This window comes from Microtus ochrogaster, unplaced genomic scaffold, assembly GCF_000317375.1.
Source record: "Microtus ochrogaster isolate Prairie Vole_2 unplaced genomic scaffold, MicOch1.0 UNK60, whole genome shotgun sequence".
In the NCBI taxonomy this organism is placed as follows: Eukaryota; Metazoa; Chordata; class Mammalia; order Rodentia; family Cricetidae; genus Microtus; species Microtus ochrogaster.
Genome location: NW_004949158.1, coordinates 989,361 through 1,008,544, shown reverse-complemented (window position 1 = coordinate 1,008,544; position 19,184 = coordinate 989,361). Strand labels below are relative to the sequence as shown.

The following is a 19,184-nucleotide window of genomic DNA, read 5'->3' as shown; positions in this document are numbered from 1 at the left end:
AAAAAAAAAAAAAAAAAAGAATTTCCAATTAGAAGAGGCTGTAGAATATTTAGAAAGATAAGTATCCCACAGCACTTTTACTCTAAGACCAACACCATACTTACCCTGGAAAGCAAAATGTCTTACCTCCTATATTCTGCTCCTCTAAAGAGGTTTAAAGGGTTTCTCCAGACCTTGCATTCTGAAAAACAAGAGTAACACTTCGTTTAATCAAATGTAGGTGAACTTTCACTAACCAACACTTAATACAGTGCCAGGCACATACAGCACAAACTTGAAAGAGGTTCAAGTTACCCTTGCTCTCGGGAAGCACAGTATCAAATCTAGTTATTGCTATATTTCTGTCTCATTGACATTTTGTTCATAATTCAGCTCCAACTTTTACTGTATGTGATTACCAGCTGCTTTTCAGTTTCCTCTCTCAAACAGGATCTACTAAACTTCATCCACTCTTACATTCCTAGATCCTATCACAGCTTGTGGAACGGACTTGCACGCATGAGAACTAGTCATATAAACAACCTCTGAACTATGTGACATGTACTATAGCAGAGATGTTTTAATATAAACAACCTCTGAACTATGTGACATGTACTATAGCAGAGATGTTTTAATCTAAGACCAAAAAAAAAAAGTGGTCAATCACAGAAGATTTTACAGGGGCACTGACATTTGAACTAACATTAAAAACCTTCAAGGATTTGTTTGTTTGTTTTGTGTGTGTGTGTGTGTGTGTGTGTGTGTGTGTGTGTGTGTCTTCCAGACACAGAACTTCCAAGCTGAGGAAGCACAGAGCTATACTTTGGAGAGATGGCTCAGTGTGTAAGTGTTTGCAGCACAAGAATGAGGACCCGAGTGGATCCCTAGGACCCGATAAAAGCCAGACAAGGCAGTGCACTTCTGGAATCCTATGTTAGCAAAGTGAAGACAGGCAGATTCTGGGGGCTCGGTAGCAAAATGATGAGCTCCAGGTCATCATGAGACCCTGTCTCAAAAATAATGATGGGGGGCTGGAGAGATGACTTGGCACTTGTTGCTTTTTCAGAGAACCCTAGTTTGGTTCCCAAAACCGATGTGGTGACTGACAACCATTCATAATTCCATTTTCAGGGGATCTAATGACTTCTTATCATCTCCTTGGGCACCAGGTACACACGTGATACATAGACATATAAGCAGGCAAAACACTCATACACATAAAACAAGATAAGTAAATCTGAAAAAAATGATGTCATTTTACCTTTACCCTCCTGTATGTAGCACAGAGTTCCTTAAAACTTAGCTAAGGAAGATTTTCAACTCCTGACCTTCTGCCTCAATCTCTTACATGCTAGAATTATGAGTGGTGGGGCTGGGAATTGAACCACAGCTTTGTGCATGCTAGGCACTTTTGAATAATTAGGATGAATTAGGGGAAGTGAGGGCTTTTCTTTTTCCTACTGAATGGAAGGTAGATATGATGACTAAAACCAAAACAAGTACCTTGGACCACAAATTTAAACCTGCATCTGCTGGGCACTGTGGTGCATCTCTTTAATCTGAGCACCCTGGAGGCAGATACAGATGATCTCTGTGAGTTTTAGAACAGCCTAGACTATGGGGAGAACACCAGGCCAGTCAGGGCTACATAGTGAAACTCTGTCTCAATACAGAGTCATCATGTATCAAACAAACAAACAAACAAACAAACAGTGTCTGGTGATGATAGACTACAAGAGAAGGGGTCTGAGACTCTGATGATAACTGCTCTCTATACCAGAATGGCTTACCTACATTAACAGGAAAAGACAAGTTTGTCTCTGTGTTTTATCTACTTGGATTACTATGACAAAATACCACAAACTGAGTATCATAACAACAACATTAATTTAATTCCTTATAGTTTTGGAGGCCAGCAAACCCATGCTCAAGGTGTTGGAAGATTTAGTGCCTGGTAAAGGCTCACTTTCTAGTTTGTAAATGGCACTCTTGTTATGTACTCATAAAGTGATAGGAGCTCTCTGTAGTCGCTTTCCTTAGGATACTAATTCTATCCATGAGAGTTCTATCTTCATGATGTGATCACCTCCCCAAGCCCTATCTCCTAACATCATTACATGTGAAAGGGACATTAGCACACAAACTAATACCTTCTGTTGTTTTGAGACTGATCCTCTGTAAGTGAACTTAAGCTTGATTACACAGCTCCGAAAACACCAAAAGGGAAATTACCTGATAGATGGTGGTGTCTTGTGGTTTCACTTTCTCTGTTGCTGGCAGGAGAACCTGGCTCTGAAATGCTACTCTCTGTTCCTCCTATCAGTGGTCGTAAGTGGCTTATAGACACTTGCTCAATAAAAGATGTGCCATGCTTATGGAAGTACCACCATTCAAATATCTATAACCAAGAGAAACAGCTTTCACTTAAAACGCAATTCATGAATAGAAACTAAAGAGATGTTCCCATTCAATTCAGCACTTTAAATGCACAATCTCTCCTTGGGGGGGGGGGTGAGGGAGCAAGCAGAAGAAAAAACCCAAACCCAAGATTCCCTAAACACATATGCCACATAAAAGTAAAATATCTTTCTTATGGATTTACCAGGATGCTCAGACAAGCTTAGGCAGTTAAAAAGGCATTGTTAAAAGACATTAAAGAATAATAACAGTGAGTCAGGTGTGATAGTACATGCCTTTAATCCCAACTCCTAGAAGATAGAGGCAGGAGGACCATAAATACCAGACCAGTAGAGAACAGACAGTGGGAAGTTTCAGTAAAGAAAAAAAGAGTATCTAATCTACCATGTAACTCTTCATGGGTTGCTGCCATTTGATTTTATCTGCAGCATAATTAAAAACCACTTTAAAACAATTAGTATTAAGCTAGGATTAAATATCCAAGTTGCACACCAAGCCCACTATTCATTAACTGCACATTAAGCAAATCAATTAGTCTCTAACATCTCAGAGCCTCAGTTTCCTCATCTAGGAAATTTAACTAACAAGAATCGTAAGAAAGTACTTTCTGACCCAAAAAGTACTGGTCTAATATTTAGCAATACTACTATTATGGGTTGAGACAAGTTATTCCTCAGGTTGAACTATTTACAAATCAGGATATTTACTTTATTTTATTTCTGTGGCTTATCATTTATAAACACAAACTCTGTTTCGAGACCTTATCTCAAAGATTTAAAAGAGGTCAAAGAAATACTGATTTCTCCTAAAGCTGTAGAGCACCACCTACAGCTGAGAAAAAAGAACAGAAAAATAGCATAATAAATATTCAATACTTTTATCTTTGGCAGAATTTTCCCAAAGCATACATTAAGAAACCCTAGACCTTAGAGATGTTAATAAACAAAATATTTCACAATATTTTTTTAAATTAAAAGCAATATCTTACTGGAGCAAAAAAATGAGTTAAAGTCAAATGGCATCCCTTACTGTGCAACTTCTCAGATAACAGTAAGTGTTCCCTGAGCCAATTCCACATTACAAACATTCACGTGTATTACCTCACTTAGCTCCTATAGTCTTGTGAAATGAGTACTATTATTTTCCCATCTACAGAGAGGCAGCTGGGGCTTAGAAAAGTGAAGGCTAAATTCCAGATATGTCATATCTCTCCAGGGGCTGGAGAGATGCTTCAGCTCTTAAGAGCATCAACTGCCCTTCCAGAGGACCAGGGTTCAATTCCCATCACCCTCATGGTGGCTTATAACCATCTGCGGCTCTGGTCCTAGAGAATCCAACACCCTACCCTATATAGGCACTACATATAACATCATACAGGCAGGCAAAACAGTCATACACATAACAATGAATAAACATTTCTTTAAAGTTATAATCTGCCCAATGCTGTAAAAATAAAAATATTGCAAGATTTTATATAAACCCTGCATATTCAGGGGCTGGAGCATAGTTCAGTTGTAAAGTTCTTGCTTGTCTAGTACATAAATTCCAGCCCCAGCATTGCAAAAATGGACATAATGGTGTATACTTGTACAGCAAAAGGAAGAGGACCAGGAGGTCAAGGGCCACTCTGGACTACAGAATGAGTTCAAGTTAACTAGGTTAAATGTGATCCTATTTCTAAAGGAAACAAATTTTGACACTCAGATTCTCTTGAAATCATTTGAAAAATCAAAATATCAGTATAATAGTTGATAATAGTAGTTGTAGAATAACTCATTTCACTAATTCCAGTATGAAAGACGGATATTTACATATTTGTGCATGTGTGTGGAGGTCAGGTGCCTCTTCAATCACTCTCTACCCTACTGTCTAAGATAAGGTCTCTCACTAAATCCAGAGCTCACACTTTTGGCTAGTATAGCTGGCTGGAAAGCCCCAAGGATCTCTAGTCTCTACCTCCCAGAGCTGGATAACAGGTATGCAAGCATTCCCAACTTTTTTTTTTTAATATTTATTTATTTACTTATTATGTATACAGTGTTCTGTCTGTGTGTATGCCTGCGGGCCAGAAGAGGGCACCAGACTTCATTACAGATGGTTGCCGGGAATTGAACTCAGGACCTGTGGAAGAGCAGGCAATGCTCTTAACCGCTGAGCCATCTCTCCAGCCCAGCATTCCCAACTTTTTATGTGAGCGATGGGAATCTGAACCCAGATTTTCATGTTCACATGGCAAGCATTTTACTGACTAAGCCTTCTTCCCATTCCCTCGTTCATTTTGAATTAATAACAATCATTAACCTTTGATCATTAAACTTCTAGTCCATCTTGACCAACCCTCTCCCCCATTATACTATACAGGCCTTTTTAAAATTACATTTGTGTGTGTGTGTGTGTGTGTGTGTGTGTGTGTGTGTGTGTGTGTGTGTGTAAGCATGCAAACACACATGAGTGGAGATCAAAGGACAACTCAGCATGTCAGACAGACTTGGCAGCAAGCACCTTTACCTGTTAAGTCATCTGCCGTCCCTGTATACAAATTTTTAATACACAATGAATGAAGTTGGGCATGGTAACTCACCCCTGTAATCTCAGCCCTCAGGAGACAGAGGCAGGAGACCCACCCTGGGTTCCAGACCAGCTTAGGCTGCATAATGAGACCCTGTCTCAAAAAGAAATCTAATATATAATTAATTCTACCACACTCATAAAAGAAGAAAGGGCAATGTGGTACCTCCCAAACTTGTTTCTCTAGGCAACTTTTTCCAAATATCAAAGACATTTTGGAAATCCTGACAAATACTTATAAATTCGTAAAAACATAAACAATCTTTAAGTGAGGATCAAAACAGAAATGAAGAAAATGAAATCTACTTACAAATATTAGTCCAGATATCAAAGAAGATGTCCCTGTAAGTGCCACATAGAACTTGGGTGTCAAGGAACTTAAAAACCCTGTCACTGTTAAAGGAGAAAACAGCAGAGTTTTTACAAAGTACAATTTAAAGTACATTATAGTTATGCAAGCATCTTTAGATGGAGGGAGGTGAGCAGCACAGATACCTGACTTTGATACGGCTATGTCCAAATAAGTCAATAAATTGAAAATACTGCAAGTAAAAAATGTAGGTTACATCTCTAATCTTCCAAACGCCATAGCATAGCAACATAATACCTTGGACAGCATTGGTTGTTTACTCTCCACATTGTATGAATGGTGAGTGGGAACAGAGGCTTCCTGCCGCTGCCCAGCATCGGAGATTATGTTGCTAGGTCGGGAAAAGACAAAAATTCAAAATTTCTACTAAATGCATCCAGCTTTTCCACTACTGCAAAGCTCAAAATTTCTAAGCTGACCAGCCTAAGTCAATAACTGTCCATATTAATATCTAAAGTGAAATTCATTTGAAAAAGTTAGAAAAACAAATGGCACACATTTTTTTAAAAGTGATTTTAAATCCCCATTGTGGCACAAGCCTTTAATCCCAGCACTCTGGAGACAGAGACTGCGGATCTCTGTGAGTTCAAGGCCAGAGGTCTACAAAGCGAGTCCCAGGATAGACTTCAAAGCTACACAGATAAACCCTGTCTCGAAAAACAAAGACAAACAAAGAATCTCCGCATGTATATAAAAGTGGGATTACACACTGCTGTTTAGTTAAATAAGAAAGTAAATCAAAATGAGGCTTAGCATATAAACCCTAGGATCAGTCTCTGCAGTCAAAAAAAGAAAAAAAGTCAGGTGGTGGTACACTCCTTTAATCCCGGATCTTTGTGAGTTCAAAGCCAGCCTGGGATACAGAATGAGCTGCAGGGCAGTTAGGGTAACACGGAGAAACCCTGTCTTTAAAAACAAAGCTCAACAACAACAAAAAAGAAAATCAAAAGTCAAAAATGAGATTAATTTAGCCTGCTTTTCTAAAAATCCAAAACACAAGTCAGAAAAATTTACACTAGATCTTTAGTAAATACATAAAGATAAAAAGCATACATTTAAAAAGTGGTCTAGCCAGGCGGTGGTGGCACACGCCTTTAATCCCAGCACTCGGGAGGCAGAGACAGGCGGATCTCTGTGAGTTCGAGGCCAGCCTTGGTCTACAAGAGCTAGTTCCAGGACAGGCTCCAAAGCCACAGAGAAACCCTGTCTCGAAAAACCAAAAAATAAAATAAAATTAAATTAAATTAAAAGTGGTCTAATATAACCCAGGCTGGTCTCAAATTCATTAGTAGCTGAGAATGGCCTTGAATGACTGATAATCTTGTATTTACCTCCCTTTAAGTGCTGGGATCCCAGGCACGCATCAGCATTCCTGGTTTATGGGTGCTGGGAATTGAATCCAGAGCTTCCTGCATGCTAGGGAAGCACTCTACTAAGTGAGCTACATCTCTAGCCCCAATTTTGAATTTTACAAGGAACAAAAAATCTGTAATAATCAGTGTTCAACTAAATGGTAAATGTATTTAAAAACATAGACAATGAAACCAAAGTTGGCAGGTTTGGGAGTTCAAGTCTGAAATTTTAGCATTCTGGAAGCTGAGGCAGGAAGATCTCCAGCTTGAGGATTTCCTGGACTATACAGAGAGACAATGTATAAAATAATTTTCTTTAAAGTCAGGCTAGAATGGACCAGGCAGTTGTGGTGCATGCCTTTAATCCTGGCACTTGGGAGGCAGAGGCAAGCAGATCTCAGCCTAGTCTACAGGATGAGTTCCAGGACAGCCAGGACTGTTGCAAAGAGAAACTCTGTCAAAAAAGAAAAAATTAAAAAGAAAAAGAAAGAAAAAAAAAGAAAATAAAAAGAAAAGCCAGGCTAGATAATATAAACTTCTAATTCCACCACTTTTATAGTAGTGCTCAAAGGATCAGGAGTTCAAGGCCAGTCTGGCTACATCCTGCCTCAAAGCAACAACAATAATATTAAGTAGGAAAATAAACAACAAACTCAATGAATAGCATTTAATGAGCACACAAACTATCATTAAGCACTTCATCCACCTATTACAGGCAAATTAGATATCCTCTAAAATATTCAAAGCATTTCAAGACATTATCCCACAGTGTTTCATGTCATCTCATGGAGTAGAAAAGGGAAACCAGCGCCTTCTCACAGGACAGAAAAATTAATAAGTGTCACCATCTAACAGAAATACTTGATCTTCTTCCGAGGCTGCAGAAATACTGCAATAACACCACAAAAGGCCCAGGACCCCATGCTTTCATCCTGCTTATGACTAAGGAATAGCATCTGCAGAATCTGCATGGATCAACACTGCAGATTACGAGTCTTTACTTTAGCCCAGGCTACATACTAAACATTGTACAAATGCTGAAAGAACATATTAAACAAATCCACTGTTTGTGCTTCTCTTCCCTCTCCCTTTCCTGTACTATTTTATTATTCATGATAGTCTGAAGGCTAAAAAATATCACGAAAAACGTTTCTTAACAGAACCCTCTTATAATAAAAGTATGGTCCATTAAAACTGTAGTACTTTCTATCTTGCATTACAGATGTGTTGATTTTCTGGGTGTGGGTTCTTTCTCTAAGTTTGGCAGCTGGAGACTCAAAGGCACGATTTTAAAGGGGCCCTGCAAGTGCTAAGAATGTATATAAACTGTGTGTCCGTGTCTGGGAACGCTCTCTTCTGGCTTACTACCTGAAGCTTTGCAGCTTGTCAGGTAGCTTTTCCTGCGATAATAGAGAAGGCGAGCCTTCAGCGCTCTAGGGAGGGGCCGGCAAACTGCAGCGCAGTTCTGACAATCAGCTGCCCGGTTGGTGTGGCCCGAGAGGAAAATAATAAAAATAATAATAATAACCCACTGGAGCATGCAACACCGATTCCTTCTCCAAAGCCCTCCATGATTCCCCGAGAATCTCAGCTCTTTGGTGCTTGTCCCCGACCGTCCAGGAGGTTTGGGGCCTCTCACCCGCTGTCACGTTGTCACACAGCCTCAGCGGGACCCTCAGAGCGTAAAGCAGCCCCAGCCCCGCCAGGAACCACAGCGTGGAGCCCGAGTTCGCCAGCCCGGCCTTCAGCCGCTCTTTCCAGCCCAGCGGCGGGCCCAGGCCCAAGCCGGGAGCAGGTGCATGGGGACACCCCACAGCCCGCGCGGATTCCGCGAAGCATTCCCCGTCCGCCATCTTGCGGCTCCGGCAGGCGCCGGGACCTGGGAGGGGAGAAGGGCAGGAAACCGGAGTTGGGAATCCTGGGATAGTGGCGGACTGGAAGCCGGCCTCTGTCAAGGCTGAGTCCTGGGGAACGGGACCGAGATCTGGAAGGAGACGGAGCGCGTCCTCAGACTGAGGGGCTGCCTAGTCCCCTAGGAGGGCGGAGCCGATGGCGGCACTGATTCTGCAGGAAGCGGACTCAATGTGGCGCGGGAGGGATGTGCTTTGGGTTCCATGCGAGATTGAGGGTCACCTTTCGCCCCGCTGCGGGGCTGGAAAAGTACTGGTATTTCCTAGAGCCGAGCAGCTCTTAGCGCGCTGGACTCGGCGGCCTCGGAGACCATCCGGACCCGGAAAACTCAGAGGTGTAGCCATTGCTACTTGACCAGAGGGAGCCCAGGCGCCATGGCCAGTCGAGACACGCCACCGAGCTTCCAGGATGAATGGGCAAAGGACTAAAACTCAGTGAGAAAGAAGTTCAGACTCCAAGGCCTTGAGGGCAACGCCGGCTTCCCAGAGAGTTCCCACTCCGGGCTGTCACGCCCGCGCGGAACTGACATGGCGCCCTCTTGGCCGGAGCTTCCGGGCGGGTCCTTCCGACGGCCCCCTTGGTGATTCCACCACTCAGCTTCCTTCCCGGCCTGCCTCGCGCCGGTCGCCGGGCTGGGCCAGAGCAGCCAAGATGGCCGACTTCGAGGATCGGGTGTCGGATGAGGAGAAGGTAAGGGGTCCGCCTCTCTCTTTTACCTCCTCCCCCGACGGGGCCCAGGGGTCCGAGCAGGCAGCAGTGGAAAGCCTGGCGGTATCCGCAGGAAAAAGAAAGTCGTTTCCCGGTGCTGGCATACTCCCTCTGCACCCGGGACGCTTTCTTCCTTCAAGGGGCTTTCCTTTGCCTCACGGTGGCCCCAGTTCCCCATTCCTCAACTCTTCTTTTCATTCCGGACCGAGCACAGCCTTCCTCTAGAAAGAGGAGACAACTTCAGCTGATTGACTTTTATCTGTAGACCCTTTTTGTAATCGTAAGAGAGGAAGAGAAGGTGATGTTGGGACGGGTCATACACCAGTTATTTTGCCGCCTTTGGCTGCTGGGGCTCACCCCATCCCCCCATTTATAGGTATGATTGGGGTGAGTTTGGGACGAGTCACTTCCTGATCAGTGTAGCCTCCTTAACTTCCCTTTTGCTCCTCCTTCCTCAGGAAGTGATTTTGCTGTCACGACTCCTTGACAGGCAGACGTTCTCTGGTGTTGTCTATCCACCTAACTACACACCCTGGTCTTTTCTCGGCTAGTGACGATTGAATTAATTCAAGAAAAATAAATCTGTAAAGCTCGGGACATTTGCTTAAGAGTTTGACAAGCACTTCTGTGCCTGCTGATGATGTCTTGTGTGCATGTATGTCCCCAAGGTGACTCCATCCCTTCTCTCTTAGTCTTAACTATAATTTTTTTCGACAAGTTTTTGGCTTCCTGTTAAAGAGTGAGGAATAACCAGTAGACTTTTTTCCAACTCCAGAAAAGTTTGGTAGTAAATAAACCTTACATTAACATGTCCAGGTTAAGTGAAATACCCAGCCTTTTTTTTTTTTTTTTTGGCTGGGGGAGAGAGGAAGGTTTCAAGACAAGAGTTTTTCTGTAGCTTTGGAGCCTGTCCTGGAACTAGCTCTTGTAGACCAGGCTGGCCTCGAACTCACAGAGATCCACCTGCCTCTGCCTCCCGAGTGCTGGGATCAAAGGCGTGCACTACCACCGCCCTGCCCAATACCCAGCCTTTTTGATGACCTACTGTGCATGGTGTCTGGTGGCTAGGTTTGCCAGAATGCAGTTTGTGTACTCAGGTCTTTAGAGGTGGCTTAAATACAAGGATGCCTTATAAGTTACATGGAATAACTTTTTCTGACAACAGCATACGTTTACTAAACAGCTTGTCGGAGAAAGAAAGAAGCGTGGGGCTCTTCAGTAAGCACAGCACTTCAGGGTTGGTAGAAGTTAGAATGGTCTCACTAGGTAACTCCTTATGGGACAAGAATCTGTCTTTTGTTTCCTGCAATGACTGTTAGAAAGAATGTACCCTCCAGTGTTCTATAAAATCTGCCTGGGTTCTTATAGTAGTGAAAATATTGGCGATTGTTGAGGGGAACGTACTCTCTTTAGTCATTTCTCCGTAAAGAATAATTTGACATATATCTCTGTATGTATTTTTAAACGCTGAAAAAGGTGCATAATACCTTTACAAACCTTCACAGGGTTGAGGGTGGCAGTTTGTTGGTAGAACACGTAACACATGCAGTGTCCTGTGTTTGAACTTCAACATCAGCATCACAAAAAATAAAAAGCCAACAAATAACACATGAGCGCTGTTTTCTCTTATTTGGAGATTGAGCATCATAAATGTTAAAGACTTAGGAAACAGAAAGACATATCTCAATTAACAGTGGAACGAAAACTATAACAAATGTTTATTCTAAGGCGAGGACTTCGGGTTCACACAACATCAAGCTAGAGTGAAATTTTATTCTGTTTCTTAAGGCTGGGTCTTGTGTGGCTTATGTAAGCCTCCAACTCACTATATAGCGAAGGATGACCCCCACCCATCACCGCTTATCTCCACCTCTTAAGTACTGCTCTGCTGCTCTTATAGGCATATGCATCACATGTAGATTTGGTGTTTACTTTTAATAATGATAGAAAAACCAAGTCATAGTTAGTAAATCCACCCCAGAAGTAACCATGAATTTTATTCCTGTTTTAGTAAAGAACTTGTTTTTTGTTTTGTATTTTTAGGACAGAGTCTTGCTATGTAACCCTAGATGGTCTGAAACTTGCTGTGTAGACTGGAGTGGGCTCCAATTTGTCTTCTGGCTTCTGCCTTCCATGTGCTGGGATTCTAGCCAAACCCCCACAATGCTGGGTTTAATAGAGTTCTTTTTTTTCTAATTAACTATATTTATTGGTGTAGATAATGAAGCGTAATGATACAGTAAAAATTCTTATGGTTTGAGCCAGGCATGGTGGTGTACACCTTTAATCGCGACACGCGAGGCAGAGGAAGGCAAGTTCAAGGCCAGCTTCCTCTACCTGTGAGTTCTAGGACTATGTAGAGAGCCCCTTAAGATTTGAGATTCCTGGAGTTCTATTAGATTCCTTTCCCCAGACAGACACAGTCATCCCTCTTGAAATCTATGGCAGAAAGAAAGGGCTTTGGAAGACTTCCTGGTCTGGGGGCTTCTTATCTTGGTCTGCTTCTTATAACCTTCAGATTGATTTTGTCTGAATTCAAAAATTGAGAAAAGGAGCCGGGCGATGGTGGCGCACGCCTTTAATCCCAGCACTCGGGAGGCAGAGGCACGCGGATCTCTGTGAGTTCGAGACCAGCCTGGTCTACAGAGCTAGTGCCAGGACAGGCTCCAAAGCCACAGAAAACCCTGTCTCGAAAAACCAAAAAAATTGAGAAAAGGTAGGGAGAAAGGCTGGGTCTGATGGTGTCTGTAACAATCCCAGCTCTTGGGAGGTAAAGACAAAGAGGATTAGGAATACAGGTTTATCCTTGGTAACAGGGAGTTTAAGACCAGCCTATATGAATGAGAGCCTTTTACAAAAAAAGGGGGGGGGGGTGCATTTTGAGAAAAGATTTTTTCCAAGATATTTACTGATTTGAATGCCTTGGAATTCATAAGCAAGTACTCTTGCAGAAATTTTTGCATTAATTATCAGTTTGTTTACTTAGATTTTTTTTTTTCTTGAAGCAGTCCAGATTCTGTAGCCCACGCTAATCTGGAACTCACTTACGGCCCAGGCTTTAAACTTACGGTGATCCTCTGTCTTGGGATCCTCGGTGTTAAGCTTAGAGTCATGAACCGCCAAGCACAGCGGTACAGACTAATTTTAAAGTCAAGATAAAAGATATTCTTTTTTTTTTTTTTTTTGGTTTTTCGAGACAGGGTTTCTCTGTAGCTTTGGTGCCTGTCCTGGAACTAGCTCTTGTAGACCGGGCTGGCCTCGAACTCCCAGAGATCCGCCTGCCTCTGCCTCCCGAGTGCTGGGATTAAAGGCGTGCGCCACCACCGCCCGGCGATAAAAGATGTTCTTAATCATCCTTGGCCTGGTGGCTTAGATCTCTAACCCAACTGCTTCAGAAGCTGAGGCAAGAGGATATAATAATTTAAGGTCTGTTCAGGCTAAAAAGCAAGTTGAAGTACAACTTTGACAACTTGATGAGACTGTCTCAAAAATGAAGTGAAAAAAAGAAAAAGGGATGGGAGATGGGCTGAATATAGAGGTCAGTGGTCGAGCATTTGCCCCGGCACCTGCAGAGCCCCTAGGACCAGTCCCTTCTCTAAGAAAATCTAGGATTTTCATTTTCTTCTTTCTTGTTGAAGACTTCAAGTGCCTTTCATTTGGAATGGGTAGTGTTTTGTTGTTCTCTTTGTTTTAACTATGTCTGTTGTGGTGCCAAAAGAAATACTTTTATTTTCGTTATGTTTTCTGAAAGCAGTAAAGCTTTCCATAACTTTGGCATTTTGGGTCTCTGATTTTCTTTAAAAGGCAAGTAAAATCACTTTTAAACCAGCTGCCAAAACTCTTATCACTTTTAAAGAGGAAGTTGGTTTTTTCACTTCTGCCTTGTTACCTGAAATGGTCAGAATGAGCTGCCTAAGGAAAGCAGGAAGTGAGAAGTGTAGTAACAGGCAGAGAAATGCTCTAGTCTTATGCTGCCGTTGAGTGTCTGGAGACTAGTCTAGGTACTTTTGCTCTTCAGTTAGCTTAGTTTTAAAAGTTTACCAAGACCAGATGCCCCAATTAGAAAGTTTGAGGTGTGCCATGAATGACTTTTTTGAGTTCTCTGCCTTATCTGTTTTCTTTATTCATGATTCAGCATTGGTTTGTTGGTTTTTTTTAATGTTCTTCCTCTGCCCAGCCCCCCAACAATGAAGAAAATTTGATTCGTGTATCTTCCTATTGAGTGAAATATGTGCATACACCTTAAAAATACTCAGAAGGGCATCTGTGTGCTTTTAATCTAGATGTTGGTGTCCTTTGTAAGAATTTGTTTGGTTTTTGTTTGTTCCATTGGATGTTTGGGTTTTGAAATAGTCTCATTCTGTAGCTCAGGTTGGCCTTACATTCTCTGGGTACTCCTCTTTCAGCTTCCTGGGGTGCTGGGATTACAGGCCCAAGATTATTGCACATCACACCTGGTTTAAGGCACTTGTTTTTTAAAGCTTTTTGTCCATTTGCTTTGTTTTGCTTTTAAAGCAAGATATTAGTATGTAGCTCATGCTAGCCTGGAATTGGATATGTGACCAAGGCTGGCCTTGAACTGTCTCAGCCTCCTGAATGATGGGATTAAAAGCATAAACCATTGTGCCCAACTATCTGCTGCTGCTTCCTCCTTCTCCTCCTCCTCCTCCTCTCCTCTAGAAACAGTTTTATCAACTGTTTAGTAGAGATGTAAAAAAGCATAAATAGGGCCAGTGAGAGATGGCTCAGTAGGTAAAGGTGCTTGTTGGGCAAACTTGGCAACCTGAGTTCAGTATCCGGAACACATGTAAAGGTGAAGGGAAAGAAATGACCTCACAGAGTTGTTCCCTGATATCCACACATAGGCTTTGATAAATACACACCCCCTCCCTACTTTAATAATAGCAACAGTTTTTAAATCTTGTAAATAGAAACTAGGATTTAAGAGCTTTGTTAGAGCTCAGGAAAATCTACTTTTAAGCTGGATATCCTCAATTATATACTTTACAGGATGAGCTAAATCTTTGTAGGATGAAGTAAGCTCTGAGCCTTATTTGCCAAGAGTCTCTGAGAAGTCATCAGTTAACATTCATTTTATCACTCTCATCCTTCTTTCCCCTTAGCTCTGCTGTTAGTAGTAATCTTATAGTTCATTACAAAATCCTGAACCAGAAAACAAAACCTAAACAGCTATAATTCATGTGACTATAGGTGTATTATGATTTCTAGAACTTAAACTCTTTTATTGGAACGAGCCTTGGTGCTAAATGGGGTAGTATAATTAGTCATAAAATGTAGACCTTGGGTTTGTCTGTGTCTCGGCCATCCCTTTTGTATTACACTGTTTTTCATGAACTGTGAGTGAAAACCCAGACAGAGGGGACCACTTAAGTAACTATAAATAAAGTATTGTGGTATGGCGGAACAGAGTGATTCCAAGTGTTAGGAGACTGTTGGTGCGCCTGTTTCCTTCTAAACTGGGGAGAATTAGGTCAGAGTGCTCTAACAAGGTTTCCTGAGCTTTTGCAGTCTAATAAAGAAAGTTCTCTTTAAAAAATTGAAACATTAAAGTGTTCCAGAGGTTCTTAGAGTGTCTGCATTCCTTTGCTTGCTCTGATAATGGCAGAGTTAGTTCCTTGGTAACTGGAATCATGCCTTTTTATCTAGTGCTTAGCACAGCACCAAGAACACATTGCAGTTATAGTCTTGATTGTATGAAGAATCCAGCTTCGTTAATTCCTCCCTTTGCTCTTATAAAGTACACTTTCCCCTAAGTATTTCTGACAGTCTCTAATGTCACCTCCAAAAATGTCTCTATGGTTTGAGTGCCTTTTTGTGTGTCGTTACGTCTGAGCATTTGCTGCCATTACGGTGCTCTGCCATGCCACTGCTGGGAACGTTCACACCCCCCTCTCTAAACACATCCGGGCAGCATTTTCCTAGTAGATCTCTGTAAAGCTGCAACACCTTTGTAGATGCACTGTGGCTATGTAGGTGTACCTGCAAGGAGCCTTGCAGAGACCTTGAGGGAAGTATTTCCTTTGTTGACTGTGAGTCCTCTCCTTTAGAGGACAATTTAAAAAAAAGAAGAAGAAGACAGGCGATGGTGGCACAAGCCTTTAATCCCAGCACTCGGGAGGCAGAGGCAGGTGGATCTCTGTGAGTTCGAGACCAGCCTGATCTACAGAGCTAATTCCAGGACAGGCTCTAAAGCCACAGAGAAACCCTGTCTCTGGGAAAAAAAAAGAAGGAAGGAAGGAAGGAAGGAAGGAAGGAAGGAAGGAAGGAAGGAAGGAAAGAGTTCATACAAGTAGGCATTATTTGTGCTTTCCTATGTCCCATGTACAAATTTCTTACATCTCCTAGCCAAAAATAAATAAAGTCCTTATATGGATCATGAAATTAAAACTGTAGATAGAGGAAATTAGTCATAATAGCAGAGACAAAAGACTACTTGGGTTTGTTTGTTTTTTTTTAACTAGATTTCAATATCCATGTACTATGCCTTTTCTCCCTTTGTTACCTACTGCATGAGTCGGTGTCTGCACCTGGTTTTCCAGGTTCTTGGCATCTTATTTTCCAGGAATTAAAATAAACACATGAAGATTTGCAATGGAAGAAAATGTAATTGAAGAACGAAACCATTACACAAATCAGAAAGAAATACGGTCACTCTTTACAGCTGGCCACATGAGTGAGAATACGCAAGGGTCCTAGGGCTGCTTTTATGGTTTCTAAAGTAGGAAGGAGTTTGGGTACTAGAGGATGGATCTAATTGGTTCCCTTTTTTGATTGACAATGTTGGGTTATATTAGTCTTTGCACATCAGTGTATTTGTCCCATCCCATGATATGTTTGATTTGATTTTATTCACATCCCCAATTATTCATAGTCATAAGGTGGTAAATAGATTTTCCCCAAAAGTTCACTTAGAGGTTACAGTTTACCTTATTGGAAACGTGCATCCAAAACTAATTAGATTGGATATCAGTCAGCTTCATGTCTTCCCTTCCGGAGATGTTCTGAAAGAGGAGTTTTTGCTGATTTGTCTAGGGGAGAAGAAACTTACTTGGAACGAGTGGAAATCCTAGTTGGCCAACAGGTTGCTAGGTGGGCTGTTAGAAGAGGGATATGTGTGTGTGCCTAGTAGATTCTGGTTGAGGGCCTTAGGTTGTCAAGTACATTGATGCAAAAGGATTGTATGTAGGCCAGGTATGCCTTTAATCCCAGCACTTTTGAGGCAGAGGCAGGGAGATCTTTGAAAGTTCAAGGCAGACCAGTTGGCCCCAATGGCTACATAGTGAGACCCTCTTTCAAATAAAACAACACACACACACACTTGTATAGTTCAAGCCGAATGGAGTTCCAGGTTGCAGAGCTATTCCTTATGTTTGACTGCTTCATCTTCATCAAAGCTCTGCAACTTCACCTTTCTATTCATCCCTCCATTTTTCTACTATTGGTGCTGGAGATTGACCATGGTGCCCTGTGAGTGCTAAGGAAGCATCTTTCCACCGAACTCTATCTCCAGCCCAAAAGACCCTTTTTTTTTCCTTTGTTGTTTTTGTCTTGTTTGTTTTGTTTTTGTTTGTTTGCTTGTTTGTTTAATATGCATTGGTGTTGAATCCACTGGAATTGGAGTTACAGACAGTTGTAAGCTGCCATGTGGGTGCTGGGAATTGAACCCAGGTCCTCTGGAAGAACACCCAGTGTTCTTAACCGCTGAGGTCTCATGTAGCCCAGACTGGCTTGGAACTTGTATAAAAGGATGATCCTCCTGCCTCTACTTCACAAATGCTGCGATTATAAACATTTACTGCCACATCCTATCTCTACTTTCCACTCAATCTGTCCACATTCCTTCTACCATTGTTTTCTTTGGGGGTGGGAGCTTTTACTTTTCATTGTTTGTATATCCCTGTGTGCTTGGCAAACACTCCGCCACTGAGCTATATATCCCCTCATTTTTTTTTTGTAGTTTTTTGCTCAACTGCCCTTTCCCATTGAGCCACCCCCCCCCACCCGCATGCGCCCTTTTGTTTGTATGTTGTAGCCCAGGCTGTCTTTGAACTCAAAAAAATCTATCTGCCTCCAAGAGGACTACTTGTTTATTTTGTTTTTTTGAGACAGGTTCCCTCTGTTATGTGTCCTGGAACTTGCTACATAAACCAGGCTGGCCTCAAATTCACAGAGATCCTCCTGCCTCTGCCTGCCTCACAGTTGATGGGAAAAAGGAATACATCCCCATTCCTGACTCTTTAACAAGATTTTTGGATATTTTCATTATTGTTGTTTTTAAATTGTGTATGCGGGGGCTTGGGTGGGGAGATATGTCCTCATGAATGTAGGTGCCCTTAGAGTCCAAGAGTTGTATCCCATGATTCCATGCAGCTGGAGCCCTGCCCCACTCCCCGTGGGAGCTGGGAACTGAACTCAGATCTGCAAGAGCAGCATGTACTCTCAGCTCTGAGACATTTCTCCAGACTCCTTTCACACTATGCTTAAGCATGTGTAATTGTTCTCTCTGCCACTAGCCTTTCCTTCCTTTCCAGGGTTACTAGAAAGTCTTCACAGCTCTGTTACTCAGTTTTGAGCAATATGTAAAATTTATTGCATATTTTAAGTCATTGTGAGATGAAATATTCATCTGAGTGAACCATATGTTGCTATGTCAGACATGGTGTAGCATAATAGCAAGAAGGCTGCATCAGAGATAGGTGGTGGGCTTTTGAAATGGAGGGACTTTTCCTTGTGAATTGTTTTTGCATTGAGATAACCTTTTAAGTACTTACTATGTGTTAGGTCCTTTATAAATATGCATTCCTGTCAAAACATCCCTAGGAGTAAAGTGAAGCTTTAGACAAAGAACCACAACAACAAAGGACCAAGTGTCCAGAACTAATAATTAGCAGAGTGCATACAATGTTGTCTGGTGTAATTAATAAAAACTCAGGGTCAGAAACGGGTTCAACCTGAAGATCTGAAAAGTAAAACAGCCAGTCTGTGGCATATTCCTCTCTAGGGCTGGGATCAAAGGCATGCACCACTGGCATTAAAGGCATGCACCACCCAATTTTTATGGTAGCGAGAGTAGCTACCAGGATTAGAGGTGTGTGTTATCATAATCTGGTTTATAAGGCTGACCAGTGGGACTTTTTTACTTTCAGATTTTCAGGCAGTCTTTATTAAAGTATAATTGAATGCCACTACAGTTGGCAATCTGCCTTAGAGCTTGTTTCCTCCTTAGGACCTTGACTCCTTTGCACAGGTGGTAGAAAGTGAGTAGAGATGCTGAGCACAGCCCTAAACAACAGAACAAGTTGGTACCATGGCAACATAAATACCATCATAGCTGTTGAGATATCCAGATGCTCTGATGGCATCATAATTGTTGTTAAATCAAGGTAGTGTTCTTTTGAGCTTCTTTAAGTGTGCCACCAGAAATTCTTTCATAAAGTGTGCTAAAAGCACTTTAAGAATCGTGGGTTTGATTAAAACAGTTCTTTCCTGCAGTATCATTTCTGGTGAGTTTCTTTCAAAAGCAAATTTCTAGGTTCTGTCCTAGACCTACTGAATCAGAATTTCTGGAATCATTGGTCAGGAATTTATTCTTAGTAAGTATTCTGATAATGCTTTATAGCATCCAAAAACTGTGAACTTGAAATGTTTCAAATGTTAATTCTCTGCCTAATATGCTAAATAGTTTGATTTATCAGGAAACTAAATCTATCTCTTTCGGGGACTTATATTGACTAAGTTGAAGAAACAAATTGTAAAAATGAAATAACACTAATTTAATAGATACAAAAGAGGCTATTTTTCCTAGCTATTGTAGTCACATGGAAATTATAATTTTAGCAATTTTTATATTTATTATA

At 41.7% G+C, this 19,184-nt stretch overlaps 2 protein-coding genes across 6 annotated transcripts in view; one reads left to right on the top strand and one right to left on the bottom strand.

Moving 5' to 3' along the window:
• Positions 1-8,615, bottom strand: part of St7l (suppression of tumorigenicity 7 like) — a 62,517-nt gene extending 53,902 nt beyond the window's left edge. For 2 of the 5 annotated variants that reach the window (XM_026777366.1, XM_026777367.1), the window contains exons 1-4: positions 8,216-8,615; positions 5,276-5,358; positions 2,212-2,377; positions 127-181 (exon numbers count right to left, since the gene is read on the bottom strand). In XM_026777366.1, coding sequence (XP_026633167.1) covers positions 127-181; positions 2,212-2,377; positions 5,276-5,358; positions 8,216-8,540 — 629 coding nt within the window. In that variant the 5' untranslated portion in view covers positions 8,541-8,615. The remainder of the gene's footprint in view (positions 1-126; positions 182-2,211; positions 2,378-5,275; positions 5,359-8,215) is intronic. The other 3 variants (XM_005369770.3, XM_026777368.1, XM_005369775.2) reach the window with 2 other exon arrangements.
• A 577-nt stretch (positions 8,616-9,192) lies between these two features.
• Positions 9,193-19,184, top strand: part of Capza1 (capping actin protein of muscle Z-line subunit alpha 1) — a 46,675-nt gene continuing 36,683 nt past the window's right edge. Inside the window, exon 1 of the mRNA XM_005369769.3 lies at positions 9,193-9,288. Coding sequence (XP_005369826.1) covers positions 9,250-9,288 — 39 coding nt within the window. The 5' untranslated portion in view covers positions 9,193-9,249. The remainder of the gene's footprint in view (positions 9,289-19,184) is intronic.